Below are 26,255 nucleotides of genomic sequence, written 5' to 3'. Positions count from 1 at the left end.
TAAGTCTTAGAAGCACTGCCACCAGCCGGGGCACCTTCTATTAAACCTCTACAATTACATGCATGTTTCACCTGTGACTTCCATAGGACTCACGATTTTGTACTCAGGACCCGGAAGGTCATATAGTACTAGCGGTAAAACTCTCTTCATGAGACTCTATTTGGACTTACTGTAGACTATTTTTACAACGTTGCTGTTCCCCTTTTTCTTGTTGTTCCACTTTTCAATTTACAGGCCTTCAGCACAGATTCTGTGCATTATTCTTTTCAGGTGGCAAGGATTATCTACCAGCCATTATCTCACACAGCTGAGCATCCTAGTGTGCAGCATTTCTCCTACTCTATTTCCTACAGGTGCCCAGTGCTGTTTTAAAAGTTGTATTGGTGTTTTTCTCCCATAGTGCTAGATACGTAATGCTGCTGGTTCAATGGGCATAGTGCAATCCATCTGTATACATTTACAGTTTTGTTGTCTCTGTATTGTATTTTAAACTATATTTTTTACTGCTTTTCCTTTTACAGCAAATAACGCTGAGCAGTACCCTCAGTAAACTCACCTTTTTCCCTCTAGATCTCATCTAGTGTGTAATCGTATCCTTGGGAATATACACTATTCCCCACCAGGTTTCATTTGCACAAATCTAATACTAGTTTATTTCATCTCTTTTTTGACAACTTTTTGGTTACTGTCCAGATTTGCAGCAATAGGATACCTCGTAGACTAGCGCCGCTGAACTATATATTATTTCTCAAAACATACCTGAACAGATGACTCCAGCATCCTCATAGTGATTGCAATTATGGGAGCCCCAACCATTGTGACTGCACTGCCATAAGTACTGTTCAGTTCCTGAACAACGTACATTATCAAGCAGAATACTGTCAGAACCTTGTCCAAAATATGCAGAATGCAAAGCAGAAATTCCATATCCACAGCCCATCTGTCTGCATACAACATGGGCATTATTGATGGTCCAAACATCATCACATACTGTTCCCCATGCATTGCCATAATAGATCTCAACCCGTCCAGAACATGGATCGCTGCCATCAACAAGTCGCATGGGAAAAATTTCTAAAATAAAAAGAAATAGCTTTATAAGGGATACATTTTATATTTATACAATTCATTTATCCACCATTCACTATAGCTGCCCATATGCAAGTCCGATTAATTGCCATGAACAATTCACAATGACCAGAATTTAATTCCTAATCAGGCGGATTTCAGCCCACACGATGAAAAATTACTTACATTGATATTGCTATTTTTGAAAAGAAAAGTCCATGTTGCAGCTATAATGGTTGCCACTTTTGAATTGCCTTTACTAAAACTTACGCAGAAATGTGATTCTGTCAGTGTATTCTTTAAAATAATAGTTTTACCATTTACTCCTGTGAAGCTGATTCAAAAGTGACAACTATTTGACTCAATTTTGTTCGCAAAATGGCAGCTACAGATGAATGTGGGCTTCTATAAGTAAAGATGTCTTAAAGTAAGAGCAAAAGACAAAATGAAAGAATAGTGACTAATGTTTTAACTTCTAATTAATTAAAATATAGGCTTTTATATGCCTTAGGCCTGTCCCACAAATCCAGATAATTCCGATACCGGAAAAATCGGTACCGGAATTATCCGTGTCCGTGTGTCCGTGTGCTTACGTAGCACATCAGTGTGGCACACGTGCGGCAGCCGTGTGCCGCCCGTGTGCCGACTGAGGACCACACGGACCATGCAGGAGACAGCGCTACAGTTAAGCGCTGCCCCCTGCATGCGGTGCTGAAGCCGGTATTCATCCCTTCTTCCCAGCAGCGTTCACTGGAGAGAAGGAATGAATAATCTTTTTTTTCTTTCCCCTTAAAAATAAAGTTTGTGCGTCCCCTCCCGTCTCCCATCCCCTGTGCGCCCCCACCCCCCCCCCCCCTTGCCAGGAAATACTCACCGACACCCAGCTCCAGCGATGTCTCCTCTCAGCGCCGGCAGCAGACCCTGTGTGAGCGGCCATGTGGTCCCGCTCAATACAGTGAGGAATATGCGCATATTCCTCACTGTAATGAGCGGGACCACGTGACCGCTCACACAGCACAGGCTGCAGCCGCTGAGAGGAGACATCGCTGGAGCTGGGTGTCGGTGAGTATTTCCTGGCAAGCGGGGGGGCACACAGGGGATGGGAGGCAGGAGGGGACGCACAAACTTTATTTTTAAGGGGAAAAAAAAAGATTATTCATTCCTTCTCTCCAGCGAACGCTGCTGGGAAGAAGGGATGAATTCCGGCTTCAGCACCACACGCGGGGGGGGAGGGTGGCAGCGCTTATAGTAGCGCTGTCTCCTGCACGGCACACGGACTGCACACAGACAGCATCCGTGTGCGGTACGTGTTTTACACGGACCCATTGACTTTAATGGGTCCGTGCGATCCGTGCGTTCCCACAAACACTGACATGTCTCCGTGTTTTCCAAACGGACACACGGTCCGTGAAAACACGCTGACATGTGCAGAGACACATAGATTTTAATGTGTCTACGTGAGTCAGTGTCTTCGGTACGTGAGGAAACTGTCACCTCACGTACCGGAGCCACTGACATGTGAAACCGGCCTTAGGCCGTGGTCACACTTGCGAGTTCAATGCGAGAAACTCGTGTGAGTCTCTCGCATCAATACCTGGCACTGCCGCCGGCACTTGGACCGGAGCGTGCAGCTGCATGTGTTTCTTTGTAGCCGCACACTCCACTCCCGAGTGCGGTTGGCAGTGCTGGGTATTGATGCAAGTTTCTCGCATTGAACTCGCAAGTGTGACCCTTGCCTTAGATGGAAATCTTCAATCATTTATACTGAAAACAATTAATCATTTACAGAATGATTATTCATCTATTACCTAATATGATCTAGTAATTATTTTGTGTGCAAAGAGTGAAACACCAAGCAATAACTGATAAAACGTTAGTTAAAGGTCTGTAAAACTGATCGCTAAAATGGATTTATTATGAGGGAAAATAACTTAGACTGTGTCATACCTTTCATTGCCTTGTGCCACAACATTTTTGCCATGATTTTGGAAAATCTCATAAGCCACAAGGTGTGAATGTAGTTTTAAACTGGTGTGACACTTCTTTGTGTATCCAGAGATTGAAATGTATGCCTCCTATGGGCACTGTAAGGATTTATGAACGCATCTTTTAGAAGCCTGCGTACTCGCTGAATTTTTGAAGCAGAAGACTCTTCAGGTAAATGAAAGTGTTTTTCCTCAAGAAACGTCATTGATGTTTATTGGGTCATGTTTGTGCCTGCTTTACCACCGCTGTATTTTTTTAAAGAGAACCTGTCTGCAAAGTGTTGTAATGTAAAGTAAAGATATGGCCGTCATAGCACAGCTGTAATACTGATTATATCGATACCTTTGGTGAAGAAATCCGCTTTGTGGTTAGTCTGTAATCGCCATTTGAAGTTTTTTGCTAAGTTGCTTTTGGTGCACAAGGGCTGGACTGTACACTTGGTCTTCTCCTCCCTGTCTGTGATTCCCCTACCTCTATACTTAACAGCTTCTGAAGCTTGAGGCAGTTAAAAAAAATGCTCAAAAGGAATGAAAATATGCAAATCAATTTCTTTTAGACATTGCAGTGCATATGTTAATGCTTTTCAGCATTTGATTTGCACTTTTTCAGGTGGATTTCAATTCGCTTCAAAAACATGTTTTGTGCATACAGAGGCATGTAAAAGTTGGGGCACCACTGGTCAATATTACTGTTATTTTAAAAAGCTAATCAAGTTGAAGATGAAATGATCTCTAAAAGGTCTAAAGTTAAAGATGACACATTTCCTTTATATTTGAAGTATACAAAACTTCCTTCTCACCCCCAATGGGGGTGGTCTTTGTTGTCCTTTCTTATTCTCGGGTCCTCTACAAAAGGCCTGAGAGTTTGAGGGTTCTGTGCAGGATCTTAGTTGTTTCCAGAATTGAGCTTTTCTGGATGGAGAGTTCAGATGTTGCTCCTGTTTTAGCCATTTTTCCAACTTAGGGGTCACTGCTCCAAGTGCTCCCATCGCCACTGGAATCAATGGTGCCTTCACCTTCCACATCTTCTACAGTTCTCCTTTGAGGCCCTGGTATTTCTCCAGCTTCTCATATTCCTTCTTTCTGATGTTGCTGTCACTTGGCACTGCCACATCTATTATCATTGCTGCCTTCTGATCCTTGTTTACTATCACAATGTCTGGCTGGTTTGCCAACATCTGCTTATCTGTCTGGATCTTGAAGTCTCACACGATTTTAGCCCTTTCATTCTCCACCACTTTTTCTGGGGTCTCCCACCTGGGCTTAGGGGGACTTAGCCCATATGCTGTGCAGTTGTTCCTATATACAATTCCCGCTACTTGGGTGTGATGTTTGGTATATGCTGTTCCTGCTTGCATTTTGCATCTTGCCACTATGTGTTGGACGGTTTCTGAGGTTTCTTTGCATAGTCTGCACCTGGGGTCTTGTCTTGTGTGGTAGATTCCTGCTTCTATGGATCTTGCACTTAGTGCTTGCTCTTGTGGCACAATGATTAATGCCTCTGTGCTGTCTCGGAGTCCAGCTTTCTCCAGCCATTGGTAGGATTTGTCCATGTCAGCCACCTCCATTATCTGTCGATGGTACATCCCATGCAGCGGCATGTCTTGCCATAGCGCTTCATGTTCCTGTCCTTCCTTCCAGATCTGTTGTTGTTGCTGCCTTAGGCTTTCTCTCAGCATCTCATCTTTTGGTGACTTTTTTCTGATGTATTCCTGGATACTCCTTGTTTCATTCGTGATGGTGGCTTGGATGCTTATCAAGCTTCGACCACCCTCCTTTCTGTTGGTATAAAATCTTTAGGTGTTAGACTTTGGGTGGAGACCTCCATGCGTTTTGAGGAGCTTTTGTGTCTTCACATCTGCAGCTTCCATCTCTTCTTTTGGCCAGCATACTATGCCAGCAGGGTATCTGATAACTGGCAGGGCATATCCATTGATGGCATGGTTTTATTCCTCCCATTGAGCTGGCTCTTCAGGACCTGTCTTATCCTTTGATGGTATTTGGATGTTTCTGCTTTCCTTGCCTCCTCATCATGGTTACTGTATCGCCGTGGGATGGTGAGGTACTTGTAGCATGTCTGTACATCTGCTATGTGTCTTGCTGGTAATTCCACTCCATCAGTCTTGACTATCTTGCCTCTCTTTATTACCAATTGGCCACACTTCTCCAGTCCAAAAGACATCCTGATGTCTTCACTGCAGATCCTTGTCAGGTGGATCAGTGAATTGATGACTCATTCGTTTTTTGCATACAGCTTGATGTCATCCATGTAGAGGAGGTGGCTGATGGTGCTTCCACTCTTGAACTTGTATCCATACCCAGACTCTGTAATTATCTGACTGAGGGGGTTCAAGCCTATGCAGAACAGCAATGGGGACAGAGCATCACCTTGGTATATGCCGCATTTGATGGTCAATTGTGCTAATTGTCTTGAGTTGACTTCCAATGTTGTTCTCCATAGCCCGATTGAGTTTCTGAAAAAGGTTCTTAATTTCCTGTTGACATTGTAGAGAGCCAACCAATCCAGGCTGTGCTGAGACTGGTCTGTCTGGGTCTTGAGTCTTGAGCGACTGCTCTATCTACTAGGAGCTGGTGCTGGTGTATATACATACATATATATATATATATATATATATATATATATATGCTTCTCACAAATTTAGCAAAATTAAAATATTCTCAAAAAGTTAATTTATTTCACTTTTTTCAATGCAAAAAGTAAAACTCATATATTATATAAAGTCATTATATAAAAAAAATCATTATCTCAATAAATTCGAATAATTAATAAAAAGAACCTGCAAAGGCTTCCTAAGAGTTTAAAAGGTCCCTTACTATGTTTCAGCAGGTTCCACAATCATGGTGAAGACTGCTGACTTGACAGATGTCCAGAAGGCAGTCATTGACACACTCCACAAGGAGGGTAAGCCACAAAAGGTTATCGCTAAAGAAGCTGGCTGTTCACATAGTGCTGTATCTGTTATGGCCGGCAATCAGGCAACACAGCGTGCAGTAATCAGCGCACATACAGAGATCTGGCAATAACCAAAAACAATAGGACGAGCTCTGAGACGTGGAATCTCTGTAGACTGCAGTACCTGATCTATCCTCACACAACTATAAGCAGCAGTGGATTGCGCCTATCAACTACCTATGCAACTCGGCACTGCCTGAGGAGCTGACTAGCCTGAAGATAGAAATACAAGCCTGACTTACCTCAGAGAAATACCCCAAAGGAATAGGCAGCCCCCCACATATAATGACTGTTAGCAAGATGAAAAGACAAACGTAGGAATGAAATAGATTCAGCAAAGTGAGGCCCGATATTCTAGACAGAGCGAGGATAGCAAAGAGAACTATGCAGTCTACAAAAAACCCTAAAACGAAAACCACGCAAAGGGGCAAAAAGACCCACCGTGCCGAACTAACAGCACGGCGGTGCACCCCTCTGCTTCTCAGAGCTTCCAGCAAAAGTTAATAGCAAGCTGGACAGAAAAAACAGAAAACAAACTAAAAGCACTTATCTAGCAGAGCAGCAGGCCCAAGGAAAGATGCAGTAGCTCAGATCCAACACTGGAACATTGACAAGGAGCAAGGAAGACAGACTCAGGTGGAGCTAATTAGCAAGGCAGCCAACGAGCTCACCAAAACACCTGAGGGAGGAAGCCCAGAGACTGCAATACCACTTGTGACCACAGAAGTGAACTCAGCCACAGAATTCACAACAGTACCCCCCCCTTGAGGAGGGGTCACCGAACCCTCACCAGAACCCCCAGGCCGACCAGGATGAGCCACATGAAAGGCACGAACAAGATCTGGGGCATGGACATCAGAGGCAAAAACCCAGGAATTATCTTCCTGAGCATAACCCTTCCATTTGACCAGATACTGGAGTTTCCGTCTAGAGACACGAGAATCCAAAATCTTCTCCACAATATACTCCAATTCCCCCTCCACCAAAACAGGGGCAGGAGGCTCCACAGATGGAACCATAGGTGCCACGTATCTCCTCAACAACGACCTATGGAATACATTATGTATGGAAAAGGAGTCTGGGAGGGTCAGACGAAAAGACACCGGATTGAGAATCTCAGAAATCCTATACGGACCAATAAAACGAGGTTTAAATTTAGGAGAGGAAACCTTCATAGGAATATGACGAGAAGATAACCAAACCAGATCCCCAACACGAAGTCGGGGTCCCACACGGCGTCTGCGATTAGCGAAAAGCTGAGCCTTCTCCTGGGACAAGGTCAAATTGTCCACTACCTGAGTCCAGATCTGCTGCAACCTGTCCACCACATAATCCACACCAGGACAGTCCGAAGACTCAACCTGTCCTGAAGAGAAACGAGGATGGAACCCAGAATTGCAGAAAAATGGAGAGACCAAGGTAGCCGAGCTGGCCCGATTATTAAGGGCGAACTCAGCCAACGGCAAAAATGACACCCAATCATCCTGGTCAGCGGAAACAAAACATCTCAGATATGTTTCCAAGGTCTGATTGGTTCGTTCGGTCTGGCCATTAGTCTGAGGATGGAAGGCCGAGGAAAAAGATAGGTCAATGCCCATCCTACCACAAAAGGCTCGCCAGAACCTCGAGACAAACTGGGAACCTCTGTCAGAAACAATATTCTCAGGAATGCCATGTAAACGAACCACATGCTGGAAGAACAAAGGCACCAAATCAGAGGAGGAAGGCAATTTAACCAAGGGCACCAGATGGACCATTTTAGAAAAGCGATCACAGACCACCCAAATGACCGACATTTTTTGAGAAACGGGAAGGTCAGAAATGAAATCCATCGAAATATGTGTCCAAGGCCTCTTCGGGACCGGCAAGGGCAAAAGCAACCCACTGGCACGTGAACAGCAGGGCTTAGCCCTAGCACAAATTCCACAGGACTGCACAAAAGCACGCACATCCCGTGACAGAGATGGCCACCAGAAGGATCTAGCAACCAACTCCCTGGTACCAAAGATTCCTGGATGACCGGCCAGCACCGAACAATGAAGTTCAGAGATAACTTTACTAGTCCACCTATCAGGGACGAACAGTTTCTCGGCCGGACAACGATCAGGTTTATTAGCCTGAAATTTCTGCAACACTCTCCGCAAATCAGGGGAGATGGCAGACACAATGACTCCTTCCTTGAGGATACTCGCCGGCTCAGATAACCCCGGAGAGTCGGGCACAAAACTCCTAGACAGAGCATCCGCCTTCACATTTTTAGAGCCCGGAAGGTATGAAATCACAAAATCAAAACGAGCAAAAAATAACGACCAACGGGCCTGTCTAGGATTCAAGCGCTTGGCAGACTCAAGATAAGTAAGGTTCTTATGATCAGTCAAAACCACCACGCGATGCTTAGCACCCTCAAGCCAATGACGCCACTCCTCGAATGCCCACTTCATGGCCAGCAACTCTCGGTTGCCCACATCATAATTACGCTCAGCAGCAGAAAATTTCCTGGAAAAGAAAGCACATGGTTTGAACACTGAGCAACCAGAACCTCTCTGTGACAAAACCGCCCCTGCACCAATCTCAGAAGCATCAACCTCGACCTGGAACGGAAGAGAAACATCAGGTTGACACAACACAGGGGCACAGCAAAAACGACGCTTCAACTCCTGAAAAGCTTCCACGGCAGCAGAAGACCAATTAACCAAATCAGCACCCTTCTTGGTCAAATCGGTCAATGGTCTGGCAATGCTAGAAAAATTACAGATGAAGCGACGATAAAAATTAGCAAAGCCCAGGAATTTCTGCAGACCTTTTAGAGATGTCGGCTGAGTCCAATCCTGGATGGCCTGAACCTTAACCGGATCCATCTCGATAGTAGAAGGGGAAAAGATGAACCCCAAAAATGAAACTTTCTGCACACCGAAGAGACACTTTGATCCCTTCACGAACAAGGAATTAGCACGCAGTACCTGGAAAACCATTCTGACTTGCTTCACATGAGACTCCCAATCATCTGAGAAGATCAAAATGTCATCCAAGTAAACAATCAAGAATTTATCCAGATACTCACGGAAAATGTCATGCATAAAAGACTGAAAAACAGATGGAGCATTGGCAAGTCCGAACGGCATCACCAGATACTCAAAATGACCCTCGGGCGTATTAAATGTCGTTTTCCATTCATCTCCCTGCCTGATTCTCACCAGATTATACGCACCACGAAGATCAATATTAGTAAACCAACTAGCCCCCTTAATCCGAGCAAACAAGTCAGAAATCAATGGCAAGGGATACTGAAACTTAACAGTGATCTTATTAAGAAGGCGGTAATCAATACACGGTCTTAGCGAACCATCCTTCTTGGCTACAAAAAAGAACCCTGCTCCCAATGGTGACGACGATGGGCGAATATGTCCCTTCTCCAGGGACTCCTTCACATAACTGCGCATAGCGGTGTGTTCAGGTACGGACAAATTAAATAAACGACCCTTAGGGAATTTACTACCAGGAATCAAATCGATAGCACAATCACAATTCCTATGCGGAGGTAGGGCATCAGACTTGGACTCTTCAAATACATCCTGAAAGTCCGACAAGAACTCTGGGATGTCAGAAGGAATGGATGACGAAATAGACAAAAATGGAACATCACTATGTACTCCCTGACAACCCCAGCTGGTTACCGACATAGAGTTCCAATCCAATACTGGATTATGGGTTTGTAGCCATGGCAACCCCAACACGACCACATCATGCAAATTATGCAGTACCAAAAAGCGAATAACTTCCTGATGTGCAGGAGCCATGCACATGGTCAGCTGGGCCCAGTACTGAGGCTTATTCTTGGCCAAAGGTGTAGCATCAATTCCTCTCAACGGAATAGGACACCGCAAAGGCTCCAAGAAAAATCCACAACGTTTAGCATAATCCAAATCCATCAGATTTAGGGCAGCGCCTGAATCCACAAACGCCATGACAGAATATGATGACAAAGAGCACATTAAGGTAATGGACAAAAGGAATTTGGACTGTACAGTACCAATAACGGCAGAGCTATCGAACCGCCTAGTGCGTTTAGGACAATTAGAAATAGCATGAGTAGAATCACCACAATAGAAACACAGTCTGTTCAGACGTCTGTGTTCGTGCCGTTCTACTTTAGTCATAGTCCTGTCGCACTGCATAGGCTCAGGCTTACTCTCAGACAATACCGCCAGATGGTGCACAGATTTACGCTCGCGCAAGCGACGACCGATCTGAATGGCCAAGGACATAGACTCATTCAAACCAGCAGGCATAGGAAATCCCACCATTACATCCTTAAGAGCTTCAGAGAGACCCTTTCTGAACAAAGCCGCTAGTGCAGATTCATTCCACAGAGTGAGTACTGACCATTTCCTAAATTTCTGACAATATACTTCTACATCATCCTGACCCTGGCATAAAGCCAGCAGATTTTTCTCAGCTTGATCCACTGAATTAGGCTCATCGTAAAGCAATCCCAGCGCCTGGAAAAATGCATCAACATTACTCAATGCAGAATCTCCTGGTGCAAGAGAAAACGCCCAGTCCTGTGGGTCGCCGCGCAAAAAAGAAATAATAATCAAAACCTGTTGAATAGGATTACCAGAAGAATGAGGTTTCAAGGCCAAAAATAGCTTACAATTATTTCTGAAGCTCAGGAACTTAGTTCTGTCACCAAAAAACAAATCAGGAATCGGAATTCTTGGTTCTAGCATCGATTTCTGATCAATAGTATCTTGAATCTTTTGTACATTTACAACGAGATTATCCATTGAGGAGCACAGAGCCTGAATATCCATGTCCACAGCTGTGTCCTGAAGCACTCTAATGTCTAGGGGAAAAAAAAGACTGAAGACAGAGCTAAGAAAAAAAAATGATGTCAGGATTTCTTTTTTCCCTCTATTGGAAATCATTGGAAGGCTCCTTGTACTGTTATGGCCGGCAATCAGGCAACACAGCGTGCAGTAATCAGCGCACATACAGAGATCTGGCAATAACCAAAAACAATAGGACGAGCTCTGAGACGTGGAATCTCTGTAGACTGCAGTACCTGATCTATCCTCACACAACTATAAGCAGCAGTGGATTGCGCCTATCAACTACCTATGCAACTCGGCACTGCCTGAGGAGCTGACTAGCCTGAAGATAGAAATACAAGCCTGACTTACCTCAGAGAAATACCCCAAAGGAATAGGCAGCCCCCCACATATAATGACTGTTAGCAAGATGAAAAGACAAACGTAGGAATGAAATAGATTCAGCAAAGTGAGGCCCGATATTCTAGACAGAGCGAGCATAGCAAAGAGAACTATGCAGTCTACAAAAAACCCTAAAACGAAAACCACGCAAAGGGGCAAAAAGACCCACCGTGCCGAACTAACAGCACGGCGGTGCACCCCTTTGCTTCTCAGAGCTTCCAGCAAAAGTTAATAGCAAGCTGGACAGAAAAAACAGAAAACAAACTAGAAGCACTTATCTAGCAGAGCAGCAGGCCCAAGGAAAGATGCAGTAGCTCAGATCCAACACTGGAACATTGACAAGGAGCAAGGAAGACAGACTCAGGTGGAGCTAAATAGCAAGGCAGCCAACGAGCTCACCAAAACACCTGAGGGAGGAAGCCCAGAGACTGCAATACCACTTGTGACCACAGAAGTGAACTCAGCCACAGAATTCACAACATGTATCCAAGCATATTAATAGAAATTTGAGTGAAAAGAAAAATTGTGGTAGAAAAAGGTGCACAAGCAAACGAGATATCTGCAGCCTTGTAAGGATTGTTAATAAAAGGCCATTAAAAAATTTGACAGAGATTCACAAGGAGTTGACTGCTGCTGGAGTAATTGCTTCGAGAGCGACCACACACAGACGTATCCCTGGACATGGCTTACAAGTGTCACTTTCCTTTTGTCAAACCACTCATGACCAATAGACAATGCCAGAAGTATCTTACCTGGGCCAAGTAGAAAAAGAACTGGACTGTTGCTCAGTGGGTCCAATGTGTTGTTTTCAGATGAAAGTAAATTTTGCATTTCATTTGGAAATCAAGGTCCCAGAGTCTGAAGGAAGAGTGCAGAGGCCCACGATCCAAACTGCTTGAGGTCTGGTGTGAACCACTGTGCTTTATCGAGACCAAAGTCAGCTCCGACTTCTAATTGGAAATCTTTGAGCGCTTCATGCTTCCCTCTGCTGACAAGCTTTTTGCAGATGGAAATTTCATTCTCCAGCAGGACTTGACACCTGTCTGCACTGTTAGGTTTGGAGGATCGCACTAAAAATAAATTATGATGAAGTGCGATTGCAACCCGGGGTCCACCTTGCAGAGCTGGAAAACCACAGCTTGAAAACAATGGCGGAAGCGATCACGAAAACACACTTAAATGTCACCCTGTTTGAATAGAAACTGATTATCCAACTCTGTTAGCTTCACAGAGGGGTACTAACGGAGATACAGCTGTCCCTAGACAGTATGGCACAGCTAAATGCCACACTAATGAAAATTGGGCGACGTGAAATCCCCTGTTACTTCACAGACGAATGCAACCCTCACTGGGGCCAAGGAACAGGCAGTGGACACAATCACAGCATATACACGCACACAAACTCCTCTCCAGATGTGCCGGAATTCTAAAAGCTTTATGCCTGCCCTGAATTCACCCAAACTCCTCTCCAGAGGTGCCGGAATTCTAAAGGCTATATGCCTGCCCTGAGCACATGCAGACAAGACCATACTACCGCTATGTTCCACACACACACATATGGTATAAATGATCTTAGTGCGGCCAGCGTGCACTCCAAAGAACCTTTTATTCATTCTGCTTAAGCCCAGTCAGACAGGAACTTGCTTGAGGACGAATCTGGAACTGCCATATCACCCAAGCAGCTGACGACCGACCACCAATGAGAAGTCGCCACCTCACAAGCATGCTCAGTAGAGTGATTTCTGGACTTAGCCTCTGGAGCATCTCTTTGCCGCTGCTTATTGCTGATTACCATAGCTTTGGTTGGAAGGCCAGCAGTAATCAAGCAACAGCTAGAGTCTGAGCAAGACGCTGAGACCGATTTCTTTGCTGAGCAGCCCCCACTGCGGCTGGAGCAGAATGGGGGACCGCAGAGGCAGACAAGGCTTGCGATCTATCCTGTGCAGTGGGAAAATCCCGGCGCCTGACACACACTGCCAAAAGTACCAACAGCAACAGTATCACTGTGCTTGATTTGCCAGCAAACTCATCTGACTTTAAGCCCATGGAGAATCTATGGGGTGTTGTCTAGAGGAAGATGAGAGACACCAGACCTAATAATGCAGATGAGCTGAAAACTGCTATCACAGCAACCTATGTTTCCATAACACCTCAGCAGTTCCACAGGTTGATCACTTCCATGCCATGCCACATTGATACACTAATTGATGCAAAAGGAGTCCCGACCAAGTATTGAGTGCATTTACTGAACATACCATATATACTCGTGTATAAGTCGAGATTTTCAGCACATTTTTTTGTGCTGAAAATGCCCCCTTTGGCTTATACACGAGTCATTGTCTTAGGGCGTGGGAGGGGGAGCGGCAGGAGCCGGCGGCTGACACATCATTCTCACCCATTCCTCTCGCGATTGCTGCAAGTCCTCCCAGCATCACTCTGTTGTCCCGGCGAGGCAGCTTCTTCCTGTGTTCAGCGGTCACATGGTACAGCTCATTAAAGTAATGAATATGGACGCGTCTCCACTCCAATAGGGTGGAACTCATATTCATTACTTTAATGAGTGGTACCACGTGACCGCTGAACACAGGAAGAAGCTGCTGGTACCGGGACAAAAGAGAGATGCAGGGACATGCAGCAACAGCGTGAGCAGGGTGAGGACTGAGGAGGACGGGGGGAGCCAAGCGGAGCAAAGCATACAACAGGGGTAGGACAGAAGAGCCATGCACACAACAAGGAGAGGACAGAGGAGCCATGCACACAACAGGGGGAAGATGGAGGAGCCATGCATACAACAAGGGGAGGACGGAGGAGCCATGCATACAACAGCGGGAGGACGGAGGAGCCATGCACACAACAGGGGGAGGACGGAGGAGCCATGCATACAACAGAGGGAGGACAGGGGAGCCATGAAGACAACAGAGGGAAAATGGAGGAGCCATGCATACAACAGAGGGAGAGAAGAGCCATGCACACAACAGGAGAAGGACAGAGGAGCCATGCACACAACAGGAGGAGGACGGAGGAGCCATGCATACAACAAGGGGAGGACATAGGAGCCTTGCACTCAACAGGGGAAGAATGGAGGAGCCATGCACACCACAGAGGGAGCCACACATACCAGGACAGGGATGAGGGAACAATGCATACCCAGCTTATACTCGAGTTAATAAGCTTACCCAATTTTCTGTGGCAAAATTAGATGCCTCGGCTTATACTTGGGTCGGCTTATGGTCCAGTATATACGGTTCAGTTCAGTAGGCCGACATTTCAGATTTTAAAATAATTTTTCAAGATGCTATTATAAAGTATTTTAATTTACTGAGATAATGACTTTTGGGTTATCATTGGCTGTAAGCCATAATCATCAACATTAACAGAAATAAACACTTGAAATAGATCACTCTGTAATGACTATATATAATATTTGAGTTTCACTTTTTCTATTGAATAACTGAAAGAATTTAACTTTTTGATAATATTCTAATTTTGTGAGAAGCACCTATATCTACTATATAATTGTCTAAGGGTCACTTCCATCTGTCTGTCTATCTGTCCTTCTGTCACGGTTATTCATTTGCTGATTGGTCTTGCCAGCTGCCTGTCATGGCTGCCACGACCAATCAGCGACGGGCACAGTCTGGAAGAAAATGGCCTCTCCTTACTCCCCGCAATCAGTGCCTGTTGCCCGCATACTCCCCTCCGGTCACCACTAACACAGGGTTAATGCCGACGGTAACGGACCGCGTTATGCCGCGGGTAACGCACTCAGTTACCGCCGCTATTAACCCTGTGTGTCCCCAACCTTTTACTATTGATGCTGCCTATGCTGCATCAATAGTAAAAAAGTAATGTTAAAAATAATAAAAAAACCAAAAAACCTGCTATACTCACCCTCCGTTGTACGCTGAGCCGCTCCCGCCGGCCGCCATCTTCCGCTGCAGTTTCCGGTGGCAAAGAAGGTATGGCAGAAGGACCTGCCATGACGTCACGATCATGTGACTGCGACGTCATCACAGGCCCTGCGTGCCTGCGCTAGAAAGACCTGCCATGACGTCACCGTCATGTGACCGCGACGTCATCACAGGTCCTGCGCTGTGATACCAACCCTGGGACCGCAATCTGCCGTGGACTACAATGGGCCTTCGGAAAGGTGAGTATATGTTTTTTTTTATTTTTTCACCTGTGACAAACCTGGCTGGGCAATATACTACGTGACTGGCCAATATACTACGTGGCTCTGTGCTGTATACTACATCACTCGGCAATATACTACGTCACTGGGCAATATACTACGTTACTGGCCAATATACTACGTGGCTCTGTGGTGTATACTACGTCGCTGTGCGATATACTACATCACTGGGCAATATACTATGTAACTGGGCAATATACTATGTGGCTTTGGGCTGTATACTACGTAACTGGGCAATATAATCGTGACTGGGCAATATACTACGTGGCTCTGTGCTGTATACTACGTAACTGGGCAATATACTATGTAACTGGGCAATATACTACGTGGCTCTGTGCTGTATACTACGTAACTGGGCAATATACTACGTAACTGGGCAATATACTACATGGCTGGGCAATATACTACGTAACTGAGCAATATACTACGTGGCTGCGCAATATACTATGTGACTGGGCAAAATACTATGTCACTGGGCAATATACTACGTAACTGGCCAATATACTACGTGGCTGCACAATATACTACGTCACTAGGCAATATACTACGTAACTGGGCAATATACTACGTTGCTGGGAAATATACTACGTGTCTGGGCAATATACTACGTGGCTGGACAATATACTACGTCACTGGGCAATATACTACGTGGCTGGGCAATATATTACATGGATGGGCAATATACTACGTGGCTGGGTAATATACTACGTGGGCTGTGCAATATACTACGTGACTGGGCAATATACTACGTGGCTGGCCAATATACTACGTCACTGGGCAATATACTACGTGGCTGGCCAATATACTATGTCACTGGGCAATATACTACGTGGCTGGGCAATATACTACGTGGCTGGGCAATATACTATGGGGGCTGTGCAATATGCTACATGGACATGAATATTCTAGAATACCCGATGCGTTAGAATCGGGCCACCATCTAGTATATATATATATATATATATATATATATATATATATATATATATATATATATATATACAGTATAAATATATATATATATACACACACACACACACGTATCTCTCTCTCTCTTTATATATATACACTAGTGATGAGCGAGAACTAAAATGCTCAGGTGCTCGTTCCTCGAGTCGAGCAAATTGGAATACTCGGGTACTCGACCCGAGCAACGAGCCCAATGTAAGTCGATGGGAAACCCGAGTATTTTTTCCGTGACCCCCCAGGGGTCATTTTAAGGTCTAAAAACATCTGAAAATTGTAGAAACACTGCTCAAATGACATGGGAACATTATGGAGATCGCCCCTGGAAGCATTTCTGACTCCAAGGTCACAGCTGTAAGCAATGTTGTGTCAGAGTTTCACGCCATTTTTACAGGTGCACCAAAAACCATACAAAAACGAAACCAAATTGGATTTTGCTGGGAAATATATTGAGGTACATCCTTTCCAGGGTAATGACTTGTATATAAGGCAAAATAATTAAACCCTGACCAAAATGTTCCTCCACCACTTGGCCTATGATCACACGCAGCTTTTTGATGTGTTTTTTAACTTTTACATTGCTTTCAACCAATACAAATGCATTCACTGGGAAATGTCATTGTAACATTTAACAACCCTAGCTGGCCATGTGGTGTGTGACACATAAGGAGACACATCTTGTTCCATTTATGAAAGAGGGACTCAGTCTTAAAGTCTCAAAGCCTATTTTAGAGGGGAATCAGGCGGCATTAATATTCTTAAAAAGCCATTATTATATAGTGGGTCTCCTATGCGTTTATTGCCTATGAAATGAGTGGCTAGGCTGCCAACAATTACAACGCACCCCAATACCCCTTTCACCCCTGCTATAAAGTCATATGCACCCCAATAATCCTTTGAACCAAGGTACTGGATGGCCACAGGAAAACCCACTTCACATTCTTCAAAAATGGACTGTCTGTAGTAGCACAGAACACATGAACTCTATACTATAGGCATCATAGACACCCTTGCCATATATTGGACTGCCTATAGCAGCACAGAACACATTAACGTGGTGAATGGTGATCTAGTGGTGGAGAATGAGGAGACATTGCTAAAGGCCTCATTAAAAACTAGGCCCAATGTAAAGGAGTGTGTCTCCTAGACTTGTAATGCCCATACATGCAGTGCATAGGTTGACAAACATTTCTCCAAGGGGGATTCATTTTTAAAAAATATACTATGGGCATCATAGACACCCTTGCCAAATATTGGACTGCCTATAGCAGCAATGAACATGTTAAGCATGGTGAATGGTGATCTAATGGTGAATAATGAGGAGATATTGCTGAAGGCCTCATTTAAAACTAGGCCCAATGTAAAGGAGTGTGTCTCCTAGACTTGTAATGCCCATACATGCAGTGCACGGGTTGACAAACATTTCCCCAAGAAGGATTCATTTTTTAAAAATATACTAAGGGCATCATAGACACCCTTGCCAAATATTGGACTGTCTATAGCAGCACAGAACAAGTTAAGCGTGGTGAATGGTGATTTAGTGGTGGAGAATGAGGAGACATTGCTGAGGGCCTCATTAAAAACTAGGCCCAATGTAAAGGAGTGTGTCTCCTAGACTTGTAATGCCCATACACGCAGTGCATGGGCTGACAAACATTTCCCCAAGGGGAATATACTTTTTAAAAATATGCTATGGGCATCACAGACACCCTTGCCAAATATTGGACTGCCTAGAGCAGCACAGAACACGTTAAGCATGGTGAATGGTGATCTAGTGGTGGAGAATGAGGAGACATTGCTGAAGGCCTCATTAAAAACTAGGCCCAAAGTAAAGGAGTATGTTTCCTTGCCTTGTAATGCCCATACACGCAGTGCATAGGCTGACAAACATTTCCCCAAAGGGGAATACATTTTTAAAAAATATACTATGGGCATCATAGACACCCTTGCCAAATATTGGACTTCCTGTAGCGGCACAGAATATGTTAAGCCTGGTGATCTAGTGGTGGAGAATGAGGAGACATTGTTGAAGGCCTCATGAAAAAATAGGCACAATGTAAAGGAGCGGGTCTCCTAGACTTGTAATGCCCATGCACTAAGTGCATGGGCTGACAAACATTTCCCCAAGGGGGATACATTTTTTAAAAATATACCATGGGCATCATAGACACCCTTGCCAAATATTGGACTGCATATAGCAGCACAGAACACGTTAAGCGTGGTGAATGGTGATCTAGTGGTGGAGAATGAGGAGACATTGCTGAAGGCCTCATTAAAAACTAGGCCTGATGTAAAGAAGTGTGTCTCCTAGACTTGTAATGCCCATACATGCAGTGCATGGGCTGACAAATATTTCCCCAAGGGGAATACAATTTTTTTAAATATACTATGGGCATCATAGACACCCTTGCCAAAATTTGGACTGCCTGTAGCGGCACAGAATACTTTAAGCCTGGTGATCTAGTGGTGGAGAATGAGGAGATATAAAGATAAATCATACTGAAATTAAAAAAAGGATGTGAATCCACCGATGAAAGTAAATAACAAAAGGGAGGGGCAAACACAGGTTCATGTGTATGATGACAGATTGTGTCCAAAGAGATATGTTTGTCCCTAGCAACAGCTCAGAGACAGGGATATAAAAAAAAATATATATATAAAAGTATTTCAATATTTTCATATTGTAGAGGTACAGTATACACTGGGTCATAAAAGGATGGTGCAGACATAATAAAAGTGGAATATATAAGAATAAATGGGAAAAATATATGTACATCTCATTTTGATGACAGTTCCCCCTGGGGGATTTTATTTTGGTTTCTAATTAGTAACAGGCATCTGAAAAACACCCTTGTGCACAAATTTATTGACTTTTGCATCACAGAATACATTCACGCTGGTGTTGTACTGGTTGTGGATGATGAGGATGAGAATAAGGAGGAGGATAACACCAAAGAGATGAAATCAGGAAGCTGATAGCCATGCGTGGTTGGGGGAGGGGCATTACAATACACCTCCACAAAAAAAGACAATGTATTACAGGTTATGTTTCGCTATTTTCACTTTGTGGTGTACAGAAATCTTGCCCAATCCAGCCCTTGTTTATTTTTTTAAGAGTCAGCATGTCAGCATTTTCAGTTCACAGGCGGATGCGCTTATCATCAAGCCCATCCAAGGACGTGGATGGGCTTGATGATGGTGCTGCTTGACTGTGGGCAACAACAGGTGCAAGGCTAGAGGCATCTTCACATGCACGATGGACTGGGTATTGGCTTCTACGCAAAACAGTGGAAGAAGCAGTAATCTCATCTGCAGACAGTGTTCCTGGAGAATGAGGTTCGGCCCACAAAGTTGGATGCTTTGCTGCCATGTGCCTGATCATGCTGGTGGTGATCAGGCTGGTAGTTTTGCTACCCCTGCTGATACGGGCATGGCAGGTGCTGCAAATGGCCTTTTTGGGGTTATCGGCAGAGTGTTTAAAAAAAAAAGCAGACTCGGGAAGATCTAACAGTTGTAATGGCAACTTCCCTTATGTTGGTGTTACATGGAACAGATGCACGCCTTCTGACTGTGGCCACCACACTGCTTCATCCTGCCTGTTGGGGTGATATGCCTCCTTCCCCATGTGTGCTGCTGTCCTCACTCTGCATGTCCTCCTACCAGATTGGGTCAGTCACTATGTCATCCACCACCTCGTCTTCCACATCCACACCCTGCTCCTCCTCCTGACTTTCTGGCAATTGTATCTCATCATTGTCCACCTCTTGTGACACTTTCCCACCATTGCCTTCGTTTGACCGTGGCTGGTCAAAGCTTTGGGCATTGCTACATGCGATCTCATCTGGCCCCACTTCAAGTTGACCGGCTGAGAGTACGGAATCTTGAAAGGGAAAACTGAACAGCTCTTCGGAGTGTCCAAGTGTGGGATCAGTTGTCTCAGGGCATTCGGCATGGTGGGAAGAAGGAGGATCAGGGTGAGGAATATGTGGGCCACACTCATGGCTACTCAGACTTGATCGTGTGGAAGACATGGTGGTGGAGGTGGTTTCTAAGTGACTGGATGCATTATCCGCTATCCAACAAACAACCGTTTCACACTGCTCTGGCTTCAATAGTGGTGTGCTGTGATCCCCTAGAAACTGGGACAGGAAGGTCGAGCGAAAAGATGTGGGTCTTTGTTGTGGCCCACTTTCAGCTTGGCCACGGCCTTGTCCTCTGCATGCACCATCAGCATCACGTCCACTTCCCCATCCCTTGCTCCTTGCCTTGCCCATTTTAAAGGGAACCTGTCACCTGAATTTGGCAGAACTGGTTTTGGGTGATATGGGCGGAGTTTTCGGGTGTTTGATTCACCCGTTCCTTACCTGCTGGCTGCATGCTGGCTGCAATATTGGATTGAAGTTCATTCTCTGTCCTCCATAGTACACGTCTGCACAAGGCAAGATTGCTTTGCGCAGGCGTGTACTATGGAGGAAAGAGAATGAACTTCAATCCAATATTGCAGCCAGCATGCAGCCAGCAGGTAAAGAAAGGGTGAATCAAACACCCGAAAACTCCGCCCATATGACCCAAAACCAGTCCCGCCAAATTCAGGTGACAGAGTCCCTTTAAATGGATTACTGAACTATTTCAAAAGCTCAACACAAATGTATTTATTTGGAGCAAAATTATATCTGATCAGTATGCCTTCAAAGCATGATTTTTCCTTCCCAGATACTACAGGCCACAGCGACAGATAACAGACAGTATAATTATTTGTTCTGTTGTATGTGAAATTTTTAAAAAAGTAGAACAAGGCTAGCACACAGAACTATGCTATGTATGCACATATACAACAGGCATCAGCCTGACATAACAGACTGTATACTTTTTTTGGTTGGTTTTGGAGAATTTTTAAAATAAAAAAAAAGTGGAACAAGGCAAGCAGACAACTATGAAACTTATGCCTGCGAAGCTACGATTTTGCCACCACAGATACAACAGGTCTCAGCCTGACATAACAGACTGTATAAAACGTTTTGGGGGTTTTTGGAGAATTTTTTTTTTTTAAAGAGTGGAACAATGCTATCAGACAGAACTATGCAACTTATGCCTGCGAAGCTACAATTTTCCACTACAGATACAGCAGGCCTCAGCCTGTATAAATTTGAAGGGGGGGGTTTGGAGAATTTAAAAAAAAGTGGAACAAGGCTAGCAGAAAGAACTATGGAACGTATGCCTGCGAAGCTATGATTTTTCAAACACAGATACACCAGGCCTCAGCCTGACATAACAGACTATAAAATATATATTTTTTTAGTGAATTAAAAAAAAAGAAAGGAGAACAAGGCTAGCCCACAGAACTATGATACGTATGCCTGCGAAACTACGATTTTTCCACCACTGATACACCAGCCGTCAACCTCAGATAACAGACTGATCTAAATGTGGCCTTGAATTTGTGTCTGGGACAAAAAAAAGTAGATTTACATGTTCTTAGATTTCAATAACCTGGCTGTAGTAGGCAGCGTGAACAAGCAAATGTTAAAATAAGGGGGCTATGGATTGCTTTAGAGTAAAAGGAGCAGGTATCAGGTGAAGAAAAAAAACACAGACAACTGCAGCTAGATATATATTAAATAAGCAGCAGCAGACAGTAATGGAGCTTTTGGAGGTATGCAGTGAGAGCTATGTACTCACATTCGGTGCCAGGAGGCCTTGCACTGATGTGGATATGCACACATAAATTCCCCTGGCTACCTAGCACTGCAATCTTTGGACCCCAGAATTAGCCCTAAAAAGGATTGTTGGTTTCTCAGGAGTTGTGGACTGAACAGTTGCAGACCTACACTAAGGCCGGCGTCACACTCGGCGTAAGACAATACGGTCCGTATATTACGGCCGTAATACGCTGAAAAGTCCCCAAAATAGTGGTCCGTAGCTCCTCCGTAGGCAGGGTGTTTCAGCGTGTTTTTCTCGCAGGCTTGCAAAACCGACATACGGCTATAGAAGGGATCCATGTGTTAAAAAAACCCCAACATATATACTGTCTATAGAAAGCTCCCAGGCTCGAGTTCATATGAGGACAACCAGCAGAGGGCGCCCTCATATGAACTCGAGCCTGGGAGCTTTCTAGGAAAGTTCCCACGCTCGAGGAACAACCAGCAGAGAGCGCCTCACCGCAAATGAAGGTAAATATAGGTCATTGACCTACTTTACCTTCATTCCCCGGGGTTTTGCAGCCAGGAGCACCGCTGCATTAACAGAGCTCCTGGCTGCAAAATATTTTAACCCCTTCAGATGGATTTACATCGTGGGACCTTACAGATCTTCGGAAGGTATGTATATTGTTGGTTTATTATTATTTTTTTGTTACAGAGCGAGGGTCTTCAGATGGATTGAGCGTAGAATAAATTATTACAACAACCTTTGTTTTTATTTCATTAAAATAATTTTTAATAATGTGTTTGTGTTTTTTTTAACCCTTTACTACTATTGGATTAATAATGGATAGGTGTCATAATTGATGCCTCTCCATTATTAATTTGGCTTAATGTCACCTTACAATAGCAAGGTGGCATTAACCCTTCATTACCCCATATCCCACCGCTACACGGGAATGGGAAGAGAGTGGCCAAGTGCCAGAATAGGCGCATCTTCCAGATGTGCCTTTTCTGGGGTGGCTGGGGGCAGATGTTTTTAGCCAGGGGGGGCCAATAACCGTGGACCCTCTCCAGACTATTAATATCTGCCCTCAGTCACTGGCTTTACTACTCTGGCGGAGAAAATTGCGCGGGAGCCCACGCCAATTTTTTCCGCCATTTAACCCTATATTTTAATAGCTAGAACGGCCAAATTTTGCACATACACACTACTAACATTAGTAGTGTGGAATATGCGAAAAAAAAAAATTGGGATATGAGATGGTTTACTGTATGTAAACCATGTCTCATATCATGTCGGGTTTAGGAAGGTGATAGCAAAAGCCGGCAATTGAATTACCGGCTTTAAAGTTATCTCGCGCTGTAATGCAAAAGTTGCCTCACACAAAACTTGCACATACTCAAAAGGCACCAGACATAAAACTCACCACGCGCAAAACTCGCCATGCGCAAAACTTGCTGCACACAACTTGCTACACTAACCTGTTACATGCAACTCGACACACAAAAAGTTGCTACACGCATGTTGCCACACAAAACTCATCTCACAAAAGTCGCTACATGAATGTCGCCACACACAACTCAACACACACAACTTGACAAACGAAACTCGCCCTAAAACACACACAAGTCTGGTATTAGCCTTCAAAAATAAAAATCTGATTAATAAGCAGACAAACTACAAGAGCAACAAATGTACCATATAGGAAATACAGAAGCTGTCAGTCACATGACCTGTCTATTATGTGTATGTGTGAGCTAATATATACTGCCAGGGGGAGGGCTTCCTGTTGGCTGGGGATTTATCAGGCTGCCAATTTATCTTACAAATACTGAGGTAAAATAGTACGTCACTTTTCTTATTTTCCCATCACGCCTCTCATTTTCCCCCTCATATCTCTCATTTTCTCCCTCACACCTCTCATTTTCTCCCTCACTCCTCTCATTCCCCCCAACACTTGTCATTTCGACCTCACATCTGTCATTTTCCAATCACTACACTATTTTCCCTCACTCCTCTCATTTTGCACTCACACCTTTTCATTTTCACCTCACACCTCTAATTTTCACCTCAGTATATACATGTTTGTCATCTCCCTTATATATAGTATACACCTGTATGTCATCTCCTGTATATAGTATATACCTGTATGTCATCTCCCCTGTATATAGTATATACCTGCTGTGTGTCATCTCCCCTGTATATAGTATATACCTGTATGTCATCTCCTCCTATATATAGTATATACCTGTATGTCATCTCCTCCTATATATAGTATATACCTGTATGTCATCTCCTCCTATATATAGTATATACCTGTATGTCATCTCTTTCTATATATAGTATATACCTGTATGTCATGACACACAGGTATATACTATATACAGGAGGAGATGACATACAGGTATATACTATATATAGAAAGAGATGACATACAGGTATATACTATATATAGGAGGAGATGACATACAGGTATATACTATATATAGGAGGAGATGACATACAGGTATATACTATATATAGGAGGAGATGACATACAGGTATATACTATATACAGGGGAGATGACACACAGCAGGTATATACTATATACAGGGGAGATGACATACAGGTATATACTATATACAGGAGATGACATACAGGTGTATACTATATATAAGGGAGATGACAAACATGTATATACTGAGGTGAAAATGAGAGGTGTGAGGTGAAAATGAAAAGGTGTGAGTGCAAAATGAGAGGAGTGAGGGAAAATAGTGTAGTGATTGGAAAGTTTTGCGTGTGGCGAGTTTTCCATGAGGTGAGTTTTGCACTTGTGGCGAGTTTTGCGTGAGCCTAGTTTTTGCATGTGGCGAGTTTTGCGTGTGGCGAGTTTTGAGCAGCGACTTTTGTGTTTCGACTTTTATGTGGCGAGGTTGGTGTATGTGTGGTGAAATGTGTGCTGAGGGTGGTATATGTGTTCAAGCACGTGGTAGTGTGTGGCGCATTTTGTGTGTGTGTTCATATCCCCATGTGTGGTGAGTATCTCATGTCGGGGCCCCACCTTAGCAACTGATCGGTATATACTCTTTTGCGCCATCGCTCTCATTCTTTAAGTCCCCCTTGTTCACATCTGGCAGCTGTCAATTTGCCTCCAACACTTTTCCTTTCACTTTTCCCCATTATGTAGATAGGGGAAAATTAGTTTGGTGAATTGGAAAGCGCGGAGTTAAAATTTCACCTCACAACATAGCCTATGACGCTCTCAGGGTCCAGACGTGTGACTGTGCAAAATTTTGTGGCTGTAGCTGCGATGCATAGTAAATATCTGTGGTTAGTTATAGCACGTCACTTCTCTTATTTTCCCATCACGCCTCTCATTTTCCCAATCACATCTTTAATTTTCCCCCTCACATCTCTCATTTTCTCCCTCACACCTCTCATTTTCTCCCTCACTCCTCTTATTCCCGCCTAACACTTGTCATTTCGACCTCACATCTGTCATTTTCCGATCACTACACTATTTTCCCTCACTCCTCTCATTTTGCACTCACACCTTTTCATTTTCACCTCACACCTCTCATTTTCACCTCAGTATAAACATGTTTGTCATCTCCCTTATATATAGTATACACCTGTATGTAATCTCCTGTATATAGTATATACCTGTATGTCATCTCCCCTGTATATAGTATATACCTGCTGTGTGTCATCTCCCCTGTATATAGTATATACCTGTATGTCATCTCCTCCTATATATAGTATATACCTGTATGTCATCTCCTCCTATATATAGTATATACCTGTATGTCATCTCCTTCTATATATAGTATATACCTGTATGTCATCTCCTCCTGTATATAGTATATACCTGTGTGTCATCTCCCCTGTATATAGTATATATCTGTGTGTCATCTCCTCCTGTATATAGTATATACCTGTATGTCATCTTCTATATATAGCATATACCTGTATGTCATCTCCTCCTGTATATAGTATATACCTGTAGGTAATCTGCTCCTGTATATGGTATATACCTGTGTCATCTCCTCCTGTATATAGTATATACCTGTATGTCATCTCCTGTATATAGTATGTACCTCTATATCATCTCCTCCTTTATATGGTATATAACTGTGTGTCATCTCTCCTGTATATAGTATATATCTGTGTGTCATCTCCCCTGTATATAGTATATAACTGTGTGATCTCCTGTATTAGACCTCGTTAACACGTT

General features: G+C 43.9%; 1 protein-coding gene across 17 annotated transcripts in view; it reads right to left on the bottom strand.

Moving 5' to 3' along the window:
- LOC138681740 (scavenger receptor cysteine-rich domain-containing protein DMBT1-like) overlaps window positions 1-26,255 on the bottom strand; it is a 491,932-nt gene that overhangs the window by 378,822 nt on the left and 86,855 nt on the right. For 12 of the 17 annotated variants that reach the window (XM_069769545.1, XM_069725880.1, XM_069769547.1 and 9 more), the window contains one exon: window positions 760-1,074. The exons of the other annotated variants lie outside the window; for them this stretch is intronic. In XM_069769545.1, coding sequence (XP_069625646.1) covers window positions 760-1,074 — 315 coding nt within the window. The remainder of the gene's footprint in view (window positions 1-759; window positions 1,075-26,255) is intronic. 17 annotated transcript variants of the gene reach the window in all.

The sequence above is a fragment of the Ranitomeya imitator genome, chromosome 5, assembly GCF_032444005.1.
Source record: "Ranitomeya imitator isolate aRanImi1 chromosome 5, aRanImi1.pri, whole genome shotgun sequence".
Lineage (NCBI taxonomy): Eukaryota > Metazoa > Chordata > Amphibia > Anura > Dendrobatidae > Ranitomeya > Ranitomeya imitator.
The sequence above is the reverse complement of the archived record's forward strand: the minus strand, read 5'-3'. Positions and strand labels throughout refer to the sequence as shown.